This window comes from Ranitomeya imitator, chromosome 4 (assembly GCF_032444005.1).
Source record: "Ranitomeya imitator isolate aRanImi1 chromosome 4, aRanImi1.pri, whole genome shotgun sequence".
Taxonomy (NCBI): domain Eukaryota; kingdom Metazoa; phylum Chordata; class Amphibia; order Anura; family Dendrobatidae; genus Ranitomeya; species Ranitomeya imitator.
The window spans coordinates 332,583,178-332,596,180 of record NC_091285.1 but is presented as its reverse complement, the minus strand read 5'-3'; the positions used below and the strand labels follow the sequence as shown (position 1 = coordinate 332,596,180).

Genomic DNA, 13,003 nt, shown 5'->3' with positions numbered 1-13,003 from the left:
TATCATAAATTATAATGTGCCATGAAAAAAAAACAATCTCAAAATCACCGGGATTTGTTGAAGCGTTCAAGAGTTATTAACAAATAAATTGACACTGGTCAGATTTCCAAAATTTAGCCCAGTCACTGATTTGTTATACTCAACTGTTAACTGCGAGAACAATAAATAAATAAAAATTTTTATCTCTGGTCACAGGCGGCGGCTGATGGGACTACTACTCCCATCAGCCTACACTTGCTGTCACTAATAACAGTGAGAGCCGGAGCGGCTAATGGGAGTATTCATCAGCCACTGTCTGCACTATAAATAAATTTAAAAAAAAAAAAACTACGTGGGTCCCCATGTATTTTTGATAACCAGGCAGACAAAACTCACAGCTGGGAGCTGCAACCCTCAGCTGTGAGCGTTATCAAGGCTGGTTATCAAGAATAAAGGGGTTCCTGTTGTGAATTCTGTGGCAGAGCTCCCTCCTGTGGTCACAAGTGGTACTTCGGCTGATTCTCTCTGTGAGCTTCTGTTGGTGGAGGGAAGTGGTACTGCGGCTTCTGAGTTTCCTCCCTCAGGTGATCTGGTGAGGTCGTTAGGTGCTTCTCTACTTAACTCCACCTAATGCTTTGATCCTGGCTTCCTGTCAATGTTCCAGTGTTGGACTTGCTTTTCCCTGGATCATTCCTGTGGCCTGCTGCTCTGCATAGCTAAGTTCTTCTTTGCTATTTGTTTGCTATTTTTTTCTGTCCAGCTTGTCTAATTTGTTGCTGGAAGCTCTGGGACGCAAAGGGTGTACCTCCGTGCCGTTAGTTCGGTACGGAGGGTCTTTTTGCCCCCTTTGCGTGGTTTTCTTTAGGGTTTTGTGTAGACCGCAAAGTTACCTTTTCTATCCTCGATCTGTTAAGAAAGTCGGGCCTCACTTTGCTGAATCTATTTCATCTCTACGTTTGTCTTTTCATATTAACTCACAGTCATTATATGTGGGGGGCTGCCTTTTCCGTTGGGGTATTTCTCTGAGGCAAGGTAGGCTTATTTTCTATCTTCAGGCTAGTTAGTTTCTCAGGCTGTGCCGAGTTGCATAGGCAGAGTTAGGCGCAATCCACGGCTGCCTCTAGTGTTGTTTGGAGAGGATTAGGGATTGCGGTCTGCAGAGTTCCCACGTCTCAGAGCTCGTTCTATGATTTTGGGTTATTGTCAGATCACTGTTTGTGCTCTGACCGCTATGTCCATTGTAGTACTGAATTGCCATTCATAACAGGTTCCCACGCGGTGTGTTAATTATTTAGATAATTTAAAAAAAATGGTTTGGGGCCACCCCTTCATTTTTGACAAACAGACTTGCTAAAGCAGACAGCTGGGGGCTGTTATTCTCTGGCCGGTAAGGGGCTATTGTACATTGACCCCAACAAGCCTAAAAATAGCAGCCCGTAGCTGCCTAGAAAAGGCACATCTATTAGATGCACAAATTCTGTCCGCCTTTTCCCACATTCCCTGTAGTGGTGGCAAGTGAGGTTCATATTTGCTGGGTTGATGTCACCTTTGTGTTGTCTGGTGACATCAAGCCCATCGCTTAGTAATGGAGATGCGTCTATAAGACACCTATCCATTACGAATCCTATAGTTGTATTGTAAATAAACACACAGCAAGAATAAAAGTCTTTTATTTGAAATCAAAACAAAACGCCACTTTTCCTTTTTTATTTAAAAATAATAAAATATAATTAGGCTCACCTAACACCTATTCCACTTAATCCCTATTCTCCTGTATTAAAACAAAAAATTAAAAAACAACAATATCCCTCACCTATCCGGCGTTCTGTCCCATGCCATGATCCATGTCTGGGGATTAATAGTTTTCAAGCTGGATGGTGCCAAGTTGTGACCGTACTGGCTGAGAACCAGTGATGAATGAGCTGCTGCAATCGCAGTATCAGTGAGCAGCGATTACCTCATCGAGGTTGCCACCGGTCGCTGAGGCTGCATTCCCAGCCGAACTGAAATGCAGTGACCTCAGCAAAAAAGTAAAAGTCACTAAGTTCACCGCAGTCCAGTTCAGCGAGTTCACTGCAGATCTTTGATCTGCGCTGAACTCACTGAGCTGAACTGCAGTTAACTACGCACTTCAGCCCGGCTGGGAATGCAGCATCAGTGATCAGCGGTAACCTCGATAAGGGATATTGTTTTTTTATTTTTGTTTATTATAGGAGACAAGGGATTCAATAGAATTGGCATTGGGCGAGTATAACTGTAGTTTGTTATTTTTAAATAAAAATGGAAGTGTGTGTTTTCATTTAAAATAAAAGACTTTATTCTCTCTGGGTCTTTATTTAAATACATTTAGCAATGGAGAGGTGTCTTATAGATGCCTCTCCATTACTAAGCCGTGGACTTGATGTCACCTGACAATAAGAAGGTGACATCAACCCCACAAATATGAACCCCACTTGCTACCGCTACAGGGCAAGTGGCAAGAGGTGGGCAAAGCACCAGAATTGCGCATATAATAGATGTGCCTTTCTGGGCGGCTGTGGGACGCTATTTTTAAGCTGGGAGTGGTCAAAATCCATGGCCCCTTATTAGGCTTAGAATAACAGCCTCCAGCTGTCTGCTTTAGCAAGGCTGGTTGTAAAAAATAGGGGAACCATAAGACAGTTTTTTTTTAAATAATTAAAAAAAAACAAACAGCATGACGACCCCTCTATTCTTGATAACCAGCCTTGCCAAAGCTGAGAACTGGGGGTTGCAGCTCCCAGCTGTGACTTTTGCCTGGATGGTTATCAAAAATACAGGGGAACCCATGCCTTTTCTTTTTTTATTCATTTACAATATTTATAGTGCAGACAGCGGCTGATGAATACTCCCATTAGCCACTCCGGCTCTCACTGTTATTAGTGGCAGCAGGTGTAGGCTGATGAGAGTAGTAGTCCCATCAGCCGCCGCCTGTGACCAGAGATAAAATTTGTATTTATTTATTGTTCTCACTGTTATCAGTTGAATATAAATCTCATCATTCTCCCCTGCTCGCGATGATCGCCGGCAGAGCAGGGGAGAAAGATGCGAGTCGTCTTCAGCACCGGGGAACAGCGCTAACTGTACCGCTGCTTTCCTGGCACTGGTACGTGTGGTACTGATGCGGCACACTGTTGCTACACTTGTACCGCAAGTATTACACACACGGACATAAATATCTCCGGTTTCAGAAATATCAGAATGTGTGAAACCGGCCTCACATTGAGAACTAGTAACACTTAACTTCTGGTCAGTCAGAACTTAAGGTCACAAGATGGTGGTACTGGATAGGAGCAGCGCTGGGAAGAGCTGAAGACAACAGCTGGCAAGTATAATACTAGGATCAGGAAAAAAAACGCATGCTAGAGGTGTGCCTTAAGACCACTCATTTAACGTTATACTTCAGTGCTAATGCAGCTTCATGCTACGGTCATATCCTGTTATTAGGCCAGCTTGAATTACTTATTTTGCATTGTTACCCTCTGTTTTACAAAGTGAATTTGACAAAATACCGAAAAATCATATACTTTACCAGAACATAAAAATATTATGTGAATCTATCCTTAAAGTGTTTTAGTTATGCCAAACATAGTAAGCACCTGCATTGTATGCCTTTTAATTTAAGTCATACTTACAGATCCTGCTGCACATCTTAAGTAATCCATTTCTGAAGGGAATATATTTCCTAAGTAAAGTGAAAATCCTGATATAGCAAGAAGACAACTCTGCAACAAAACAAAAAATGTTGACATACATATTGAAGCGTTCTGATGAGTACTGCATAGTGGTTTAGACATGTGCTTGGTTTTTAGTTGTTATCAGGTTGTCCGGGCCCTGAAAGGGCGCTAAACTGCAGTACTCCACAGTGGCCACCAAACAATGTGAGGAGCTGGAGAGTTCTGCTCCATTCATTTGCTCACATCCAATCACTGCTGAAGAAGGAATCTGCTGATTGTTGGGGGTGCCCTGTTTTACACCCTCAACTAACTTGTCTTGATGACCTAGTTTATGGATAGGTCATCAATATCTACTGTCTGTTCTGGACTTTAGGAAGTTGTAACCGAAAATGACTGAACTTTTATATTAAACTGCTGCTGTAGTAGTAAAGAAATACAAATTAAAAGCTGCGCGTTTGCATTTGGTTTTCCTGGCAGAAAGCTTCAAAAATATAAATTAAATCTGGCCATGCAGTTTCCAAAACAAGTATTTCAATACATATGGAATAAAAATAAAATGTCACCGTGGCAATATTAAAAAGCAGCATAACACAAGGAATATAAATCTTAAGATAGGAAGTCAAGTAGCAATCACGGGAATTAACTGAAGTAGTCATCCATTATATTTATAAATCCCATCTTAAATTTGCATTTTTTACCTTTTAAAAAGGGGTCATCCATGACTTTTTTCTACTGTGTGCCTACAAATTAAAAGGCAGGGAGTTGCTAACTACCTGCCTATTCTACCCAGTCATTGACAGTTCCTGCTGAAGACTTTGCTGCTCCACGTCAACAGAGCAGTTCTTCCTCTTCCTGGCTGCTCTGTCGACGGGGCGTGACTGCCAATGTCATACTGATCGACAGCCAGTTCCCACAGTTAGGCAACAGGAAGCCGGTTGTCAATCAGCATAAGATCGGTAGTCACACCTGTAGACAGAGCAACCTGGCAGAGGAAGGGTTTGAAGTGACATTCGTGGAAGCTACTGAATCGCTGGCAGAAGGGGTCTTTGACTGCTCTGTGCCAGCATAGATCGATACCATTCACAGACAAGTAGGTAGCAACTACCTGCCTGGTTTTTTTTTTACTATAGACCTAAAAACTATGTAAAAAAATATGTCCTGGATAAAGGACACAGGCAATTTTGGCATCTGAATAGAGCCTGATTTTTCAAATCTAGAAGCAGTATAGATGCACAGCCATTATATCACAAGAACAGAAATATATTAGTAATGTGAACACCTTGAATAATACAACATTTTTTTATTGAAAAAAGAATAAGTGACATAATAAAACCACAATAAAATCACACGACATCAGACTCAAGTCACACTGAATACAGTATATCATGGGCTAAGCTAGTTTGTACAGTACAGGTGATCAATTGGTATATTGCACAGCACCCAAAGAACATGAACCATAATGGAGAATGGGCCTGAACAGCATGAACCTGTGTAGAGAAAATATATAGCGGATCTTAACAAGGCTGATGGTGATCTGTAAGATGTGAGCGTATGCTAATCCATACAACTATAGTGGGAACACATGTAATAGATATGTGCGCTGGGGAAATCAGATAGACACACTATTAAGTATAATAACCAGTAATCCCCAAAACATAGCCAACATATACATCTTACAACATATCCAATGGTCATCATAAACCCCTGTATATGCTAGTACACCAGGTCACCCCCACAGGTCAGAATGTGGTATTTGTTAGACCCCTACTACTAACAGGTAAAGCAAATCAAAGTAATACAATACCAGAGCTCTAAAATAGAGACTGAAAAACAACCATACAGAGCCTACAAAAAGGCATAACACCAGATGGATAAAGCATAATAGGCAATAGAAACTTGAAACAATATTAAGACAAAACATAGCCATAGTGCATGTTAAATGGGCTATTTGATACAACCTTAGTGGTGGCACTGTCCCCAACGCGCGTTTCACATCTAGCTTTTCGTGGACCGCGCGTTGGGGTCCAGTGTTGCCACTCAGGTTGTATCAAATAGCCCATTTAACTTGCACAATAATTATGTTTTGTCTTAATATTTTTCAAATAATAAATGTATTTGGTTACTGATGTGTAGCATGAACTGTCTGTGCGCACTATTTAAATGGCACTGCTTTCTACAAAGCACCTTATGATTGGGTCTTGCACTATGGAACTTCATTAATAACCTGTGGCAATTACTTTGAAAGGAAAATTGTTTTTTTTATTATATGAATGTACACCCCATTTCGCATGGGCTTGCTTTGCATAGTATTTAATCTAGTATTCTATCAGAACAGAACAACAGTGTTTGAAAAATGTACATAATATGGTTATATTTGGCACCTTTAGGCTACTTTCACACATCAGGTTTTTTGCATCAGGCACAATCCGGCGAATGTTGGAAAAAGTGGATCCGGCACAGATTGTGAAAAACTGATGCGACGGATCTGTTTTTTTAACGGATCCGGCTAGCATATCTACATTATTGGACAAAAAAAATTTGGAGCATGCTCAGTTTAAAAAAACAGAATTCAGCTCCGGAATACGTCATTTTCCGGATCCAGCACCTTCCGGCTCCCATAGACTTCCATTCTAGCAAACAGCCGGAAGCGCCGGATCCGATGCTTCCGGCTTTTTCGCCGGAGACAAAAAAAGTTGCTATGAATGTTTTTTCAAGAAACCGGAAACGGCAGATTTGCCGGATCCGGCAAACACTGGACGAAACGCAAGGTCATCAGGTGCAATCCGGCACTAATACAAGTCTATGGGGAAAAAAAAAAGGATCCGGCAGTAACATTCGCTGGTTCCGGTTTTTTGAAAATTAGCCAGATTGAGCCTGACGCTGAAAACCTGATGTGTGAAAGTAGCCTAACGCCCTTTTCACACATCAGGTTTTTGCCGTCAGGCACAATCCGGCAAAATGTGAAAAAACGGATCCAGCAAAAGTAGCCATCGGATCAGTTTTTTTCTCATAGACTTGTATTAGTGTCGGATGGACTCACATTTCAACCGTTTTTTTGCCGGATCCGTCTAAAATTTGTTTTCTAGCGGCCAGAGAACATGTACTCCTCATTTTTCCCCCAGAACAGGAAATCCAAACTCTATCCCCGGGTTTAAAACAATAAAAAAGATCCAGCAAAAAAACGGATCTGTCCCATCAGTTTTTCAAAATTTGCAACGGATCCGTTTTGAAAAATTTGCCGGATTCTGCCTGACGGTGAAAAACTGATGTGTGAAACAGGCCTTAGTGTCTATTTAATGAGCTAGTGCATATGTATATAGATCATCCTAGGATCTTGTAATTATACTATTCAATAGAAAGGACCATATTGGATGTCCTCAGGCACTTCTCTGATACAGGCTGGGCTTGTTAGAAGGGCTATTTTTTACTGTCCTGATACGTGTAGCAATGTTTTATTTATTAGGTTTCCCACCTTTTTGTTAAGTACCGTATATAATTCCACATGTGTTAATTCATAGATTTGATGCCCTCTGTGTGAATTTTCAATTTTCATAGTCATGAAAATACAGAAAAATCTTATATATATATATATATATATATATATATATATACGGTATATATATATATATATATATAAATAAAACAGCACACAAAATAAGAAAAAATGGGCTTTAATGCCTGAACGGTGTGGCGACGTTTTGAATATGGTATTCTTTCTCAAGCATGAGAAATGTATGTACTGTATGTATGTATATACAGTACAGACCAAAAGTTTGGATACATCTTCTCATTCAAAGATTTTTCTGTATTTGATGACTATGTAAATTGTACATTCACACTGAAGGCATCAAAACTATGAATTAACACATGTGGAATTATATACTTAACAAAAAAGTGTGAAACAACTGAAATTATGTCTTATATTCTAGGTTCTTCAAAGTAGCCACATTTTGCCTGCACACTGCAGTACTTTGCTCTGCCCTCAACAGGGCAGACAAAGTAAGCCTGCGCCGGAGCCGCAGCGTGAAGACCCGAAGAGGACGTCATCTGATGAAGATGGGAGGCGCTGGACCCGGACCAACAGCGGGAACGCCCCTGGGTGAGTATAATCTAACATCTTTTTCTCATCTTTTAGGATACATCGGGGGCTTATCTACAGCATTCCAGAATGCTGTAGATAAGCCCCCGATGTCGGTGTGCTTACCTCACCTGCGATTTTGGAGGTGACAGGTTCCCTTTAATTGCTTTTATATTTTGATAGATCTGATTTTTCTGAATATAGCAATACCACATATGTGTTTGTTTTTCTAGTTTTTCCTATTTGTAAAAAAATTTTTAGAACTTTTTTTGTAAACTTTTCACTGTTATTGTTAATTCCCTTGGGGGGACTTGAAGGTGCGATCGTCTGATGGTTTCAAGGAAGCTCAGTAATGACAGGCATCGGGGTCATCTGCTGACCCCCAGCTGTCATGGCAACCCACAATTAAATCACAGGTGTACCGATGGGCAGAGAAAGCGTTGCAAATGCATGTCGGCATATGTTAAACACTGCTGTCAGAGATTGAAGGGATTAATTAAATTAAGGGTATACCGGTATTTATACTGATGTCTGACATTTACTCCTTCCCCTTTTTTTATGCACAAAAACGTGGCAGACAAGGTGCATGCCTGAAAAACATGAACACTGCCAAGATGGACAAGACAGCGCCCAAAGTGACTCCATTAGAGTGAATAGCTCTGCTGGGATTTTGTTATAACTAGTGATGAGCAAATTTACTCGTTACTCGAGATTTCTCGAGCATGCTCGGGGGTCCTCCGAGTATTTTTAGTGCTCGGAGTTTTAGTTTTCCTTGCCGCAGCTGAATGATTTATATCTATTAGCCAGCATAAGTACATGTGGGGGTTGCCTGGTTGCTAGGGAATCCCCACATGTACTTATGCTGGCTAACAGATGTAAATCATTCAGCTGCGGCAAGAAAAACGAAAACTCCGAGCACTAAAAAATACTCGGAGGACCCCCGAGCATGCTCGAGAAATCTCAAGTATATTCGCTCATCACTAGTTATAACCCGTTTTTTAGAAATTCCGACAAACAATCAACACACTTCTCAGAGAAGAGCTCTATATGGCTATGTTCACAAGTTGACGTTTTGCTGCGTTTTTTTCCGCAGGCAAAACCTGCTTTCTTGGCAGTAAAGAAGCTGCTTACAAAAAGCAGGTTTTGCTGCGTCTTTGCTGCGTTTTTATTGTCTCTCGTGCATGCTAAAAAAGTTTAGTGCACCCCAAAACAACATGATGCAACTTCTTTAAGGTTTTTGCACAAAAAAAAAAACCGCAGCAAAACCCGATACCCGTGTTTTTCACAATCTGTTTTGTTCTTACTCATTGCTTTTTGTGGGTGATAAAAAAGTTGCAAAGAAAAAAGCTGAAAGAAGTGACTTGCTGCAGTTTAGAAAAACAGAGCAGTTATCCAATTCAGTCAGGGAAAAAAAAAACAGTGTGTGCATGAGATTTCTGAAATCTCATAGCTTTTGCTGCTAAAAACACAGCAAGAACATAGAGTGAGTGAGTGAGTGAGTGTGTGTACCAAGCCTAGACTGGATAAATTAAACTTCTTCATTTGCCATGTAATTTTCCCAATGTGATCACTTACAGGGAAAATCTTCATAACAGCTAATTTCTCAGTTTGACAATATTCCACGGAACCATTAATACTGGATTTTAGTATTCACAGTCCTTCTTAAAAGTTCTCTGCTGAAGGTTATGCAACTATATTCATTAAAAAAAATATATATAAAAAAGTGAGAAAATAAAGAACACCACAGCAGACTAGCCTACAGACTATGCACAATATGAACACTTACCCCGATTAGCAGGGAAAACATCCAGGTTTTATACTTAACACATGGGTGTATGCCGTCTGATGATTGCAGGTCTGCATGGTACAGTCTACCTTCCTGCATCCCAAGTTCTAAAGTAGCCATCCTGTCATAACCAAATTCTTCATTGTATCTCTCTTCTTTGGTCATACTGTTCTAAAATCAAAGAAGTAGCCATTAGTGAAATTCCTCAGGCAAAGTTGATGTGTCTTTACACACTTTTTTGAGGAAAATTCAATTAATTCATAATATATGACTACAATGGTATGATGGCACATATAAACAAAGAAGACCCAATTGCAATGTTTGAAGTTTCATTTTTCGACGGATAAAAGGAGTGATCTAAAGTGAGCGCAAGAATCAGAACATTGCTGCTCTTAATAAAAAATATTTTCAAGTCTTCAATATTGGAGGTATAAGTTGGATGTCCTTGAACGGATGGATACATACCTAACTTTGGATATTTGTCAGGATGAAAGTGTAGAGGAACTGGAGAGATCCTGTCTGGGTGTTTTCTCGGCTCACAGATTCATGATGCATCTGAAAACTTTGCTGCGAAACAGCATCTATTCACATGTAGACAAAGGAGGAGACGAAGTGTATACGGGCCAGAGAACACAAACTCCTCTTGAATTCTAATGAGAAGAAGATAGAAAATGGTTGGCTGAGGTGATTAATCTTTCACCAAACTGAAAGACCATTTCGATCTGCTTTTTATTTTCTATGTGCATAAAAAGCAATTTCCTTTGCTGCCGAAATAATGTGCCTGCTATAGGACTCCCCTAATACCAGCACTAACAGAAAACATTGCCAATTGCATCAATCTAATAGACTATTTCCAATTATTCCAGGTTTCAATGCGACCATTCCAGCAACGATAGTCACTGGCTGTGTGCCCACAATGAGGTTTTGACGCTGCGTTTTTTCACTGTCTCAAAAATAAAGCGTCTTACAGTTGCAGCAAAATGGATGGGATTTATAGAACTCTCATGCCCACTGCGAGTATTTTTTATACAGCGTAAACTGAACTGCGGTGGGAGTTTTGGATGAGCAACATGTCAATTTTTCTTTTGGAATTTCCACACCTATTAAAAGGAAAAAAAAATAAAAAAATCAGTGGGTAAAAAAAAATACAGCCACTGATCAAACTTTTTCTTGGATGCTGACAAGAAAAAAGTTCTACACCTTCTACATACTGTCAGTCCGTGAAAATTGGACTGCACTCGGATTTCATCCAATTTTTTCACTTGTATAAAAATCAGACATGTCTCCAGTTTTCGGTCAGAGAAAGAAAGATCGGACATGTGCACAGCCCCATAGAATAACATGCATATGTACAAGTGCAACTCTTTTCTCAAAAAACAAAAAGTGTAATGGTAGGTGCACACGGTCTGGAGTTGCTGCGGTTTAGATGTGACATGTCACTATAGTCAGTGAGTTAGCAAGTGATCTCCTGACCACAAATAGTAAAATAGGAATCCGCTATATTTCTGTGCATTGTTTAAAGTGGGACCCAATCTGTGGACTCCAGTCTCCATTAACCGCTTAATCCCATTGGACGTACTATCCCGTCAAGGTGACTTGGGACTTAATTCCCAGTGACGGGATAGTACATCAAGCGCGATCAGCTGTGCTCATGGGGGGAGCGCGGCGAATAGCAGCCAGGTGTCAGTTGACATCCGGCACTATGTGCCAGGAGCGGTCACAGACCGCCCCTGGCACATTAATCCCCGGCACACTGCGATCAAACATGATCGCAGCGTTCCAGGGGGCATAGGGAAGCATCGCGCAGGGAGGGGGCTCCCTGCGGGCTTCCCTGAGACCCTTGATACAAGATGTGCTCACCTTGTACCGAGCGTCTCCTCCCTGCAGGCCCCGGATCCAAACTGGCCGCGGGGCTACTTCCAGGTCTTGCAGGGAGGTGGCTTACCAGCGCCTGCTCAGAGCAAGCGCTGGTAAGCTAGGAGTCCTGCATGTCATTACCGACTCATTTTAAACCTACAGTTCGCTCACTAAGGCTACTTTCACACTAGAGTCGGTATGGGCCTGTCGCAGTGCGTCGGGCCGACGTACCGACGCATGCTGTGAAGTAAAATCACAACGGGGGCAGCGGATGCAGTTTTACAACGCATCCGCTGCCCCATTGTAAGGTCTGGGGAGGAGGAGGCGGAGTTCCGGGCGCGCATGCGCGGTTGTAAAAAGCGGACCCGATGGACAAAAAAAAGTTGCAAGCAACGTTTTTTTGTCCCGACGGACAGCAAAAACACGTCGCATCCGTGGCAATCTGTTGCAATGCGTCGCTAATGAAAGTCTATGGAGAAAAAAACGCATCCTGCAGGCAACTTTGCAGGATGAGTTTTTTCTTCAAAACGACGCATTGTGACGTGCGTCGAATGACGCTAGTGTGAAAGTAGCCTTACATGCAAGTTAGGCACAACTGAGAACAGTTTTTGTGGTAAAACACAGTATTTTATTTATATATAATAGCAATTTTAAGCATGAATTAAAGGATATATAGTGACAATCCGAGTCATGTCATAAACATACAACAAATTACATAGGAATGAATAAGCATCAATACATCACCGGATATTGTAGCATCACTCCTCAATCGGAGGGACCTCAATTTAGTGAGGAGGAACATTCCGGGAAAGCATCAAGACGGCCAGCACATCTGCTTCACCTGTCTGAATAAAGTCCCTACCTCACTGAATCAGCTCCATTCTTTTATATTCTTTTCTTATCTGAGAATATCCGCTTCTGTGCAGTACATTCTACAAAATCATCATTATATAATTCATCACGCACCGTCATGCGCAATGAAGACTTCCAGAACCTTCTAGCACGTGATTAGTTTTAAGGTCATGCGCAGTTAGTTGTTTTTCCAAGTGTCTTATCAACTATTTTGTTATTTTTCAAGGTTATTATACTCCTGTTTTGTGAACAAAAAAAACTTGTTTCAGCTAGACTATTCTCCTTCTGCAGCCATATTTTGTCCGATAATAACCTTGTACTCATATTCTAAAGCAAGAAACCATATTGATCACTATATATGTCTGGATACCTATCTGTTACATCCATACAATCAATCTTGTCCCATTTGTATCACAGTGAAAGCTGCCAATCATAAAAATCTGCTAAAAAAACCCGCTATAAAAGTAAATCAAACCCCCCTTCATCACACCCCTAGGTTAGGGAAAAATAATTTTTTTTAAAAAAAATGTATTTATTTCCATTTTTCCATTAGGGTTAGGTTTAAGGTTAGGGTTGGGGCTAGGGTTTGGATTACATTTACGGTTGGTATTAGGGTTAGTGGTGTGTCAGGGTTAGGGGTGTGTTGGAGATATGGGTGTGGTTAGGGTTGGGGTTAGGTTGGGATTAGGGGTGTGTTTGGGTTGGGGTTTCAGTTAGAATTGGGGGTTTCCACTGTTTAGGCACATCAGGGCTCTC

At 41.1% G+C, this 13,003-nt stretch overlaps 2 protein-coding genes across 13 annotated transcripts in view; one reads left to right on the top strand and one right to left on the bottom strand.

Moving 5' to 3' along the window:
• Positions 1-10,128, bottom strand: part of MLC1 (modulator of VRAC current 1) — a 96,328-nt gene extending 86,200 nt beyond the window's left edge. For 10 of the 12 annotated variants that reach the window (XR_011320741.1, XR_011320742.1, XM_069764949.1 and 7 more), the window contains exons 1-3: positions 10,004-10,128; positions 9,539-9,709; positions 3,633-3,722 (exon numbers count right to left, since the gene is read on the bottom strand). Coding sequence is in view for 10 of the 12 variants with exons in the window: in XM_069764949.1 (XP_069621050.1) it covers positions 3,633-3,722; positions 9,539-9,703 (255 nt within the window). In the remaining 2 variants the exon portion in view is untranslated. The remainder of the gene's footprint in view (positions 1-3,632; positions 3,723-9,538; positions 9,710-10,003) is intronic. The other 2 variants (XM_069764956.1, XM_069764953.1) reach the window with 1 other exon arrangement.
• Positions 7,664-13,003, top strand: part of MOV10L1 (Mov10 like RNA helicase 1) — a 317,167-nt gene continuing 311,827 nt past the window's right edge. Inside the window, exon 1 of the mRNA XM_069764946.1 lies at positions 7,664-7,773. Within this exon, the coding sequence (XP_069621047.1) occupies positions 7,725-7,773 (49 nt within the window). The 5' untranslated portion in view covers positions 7,664-7,724. The remainder of the gene's footprint in view (positions 7,774-13,003) is intronic.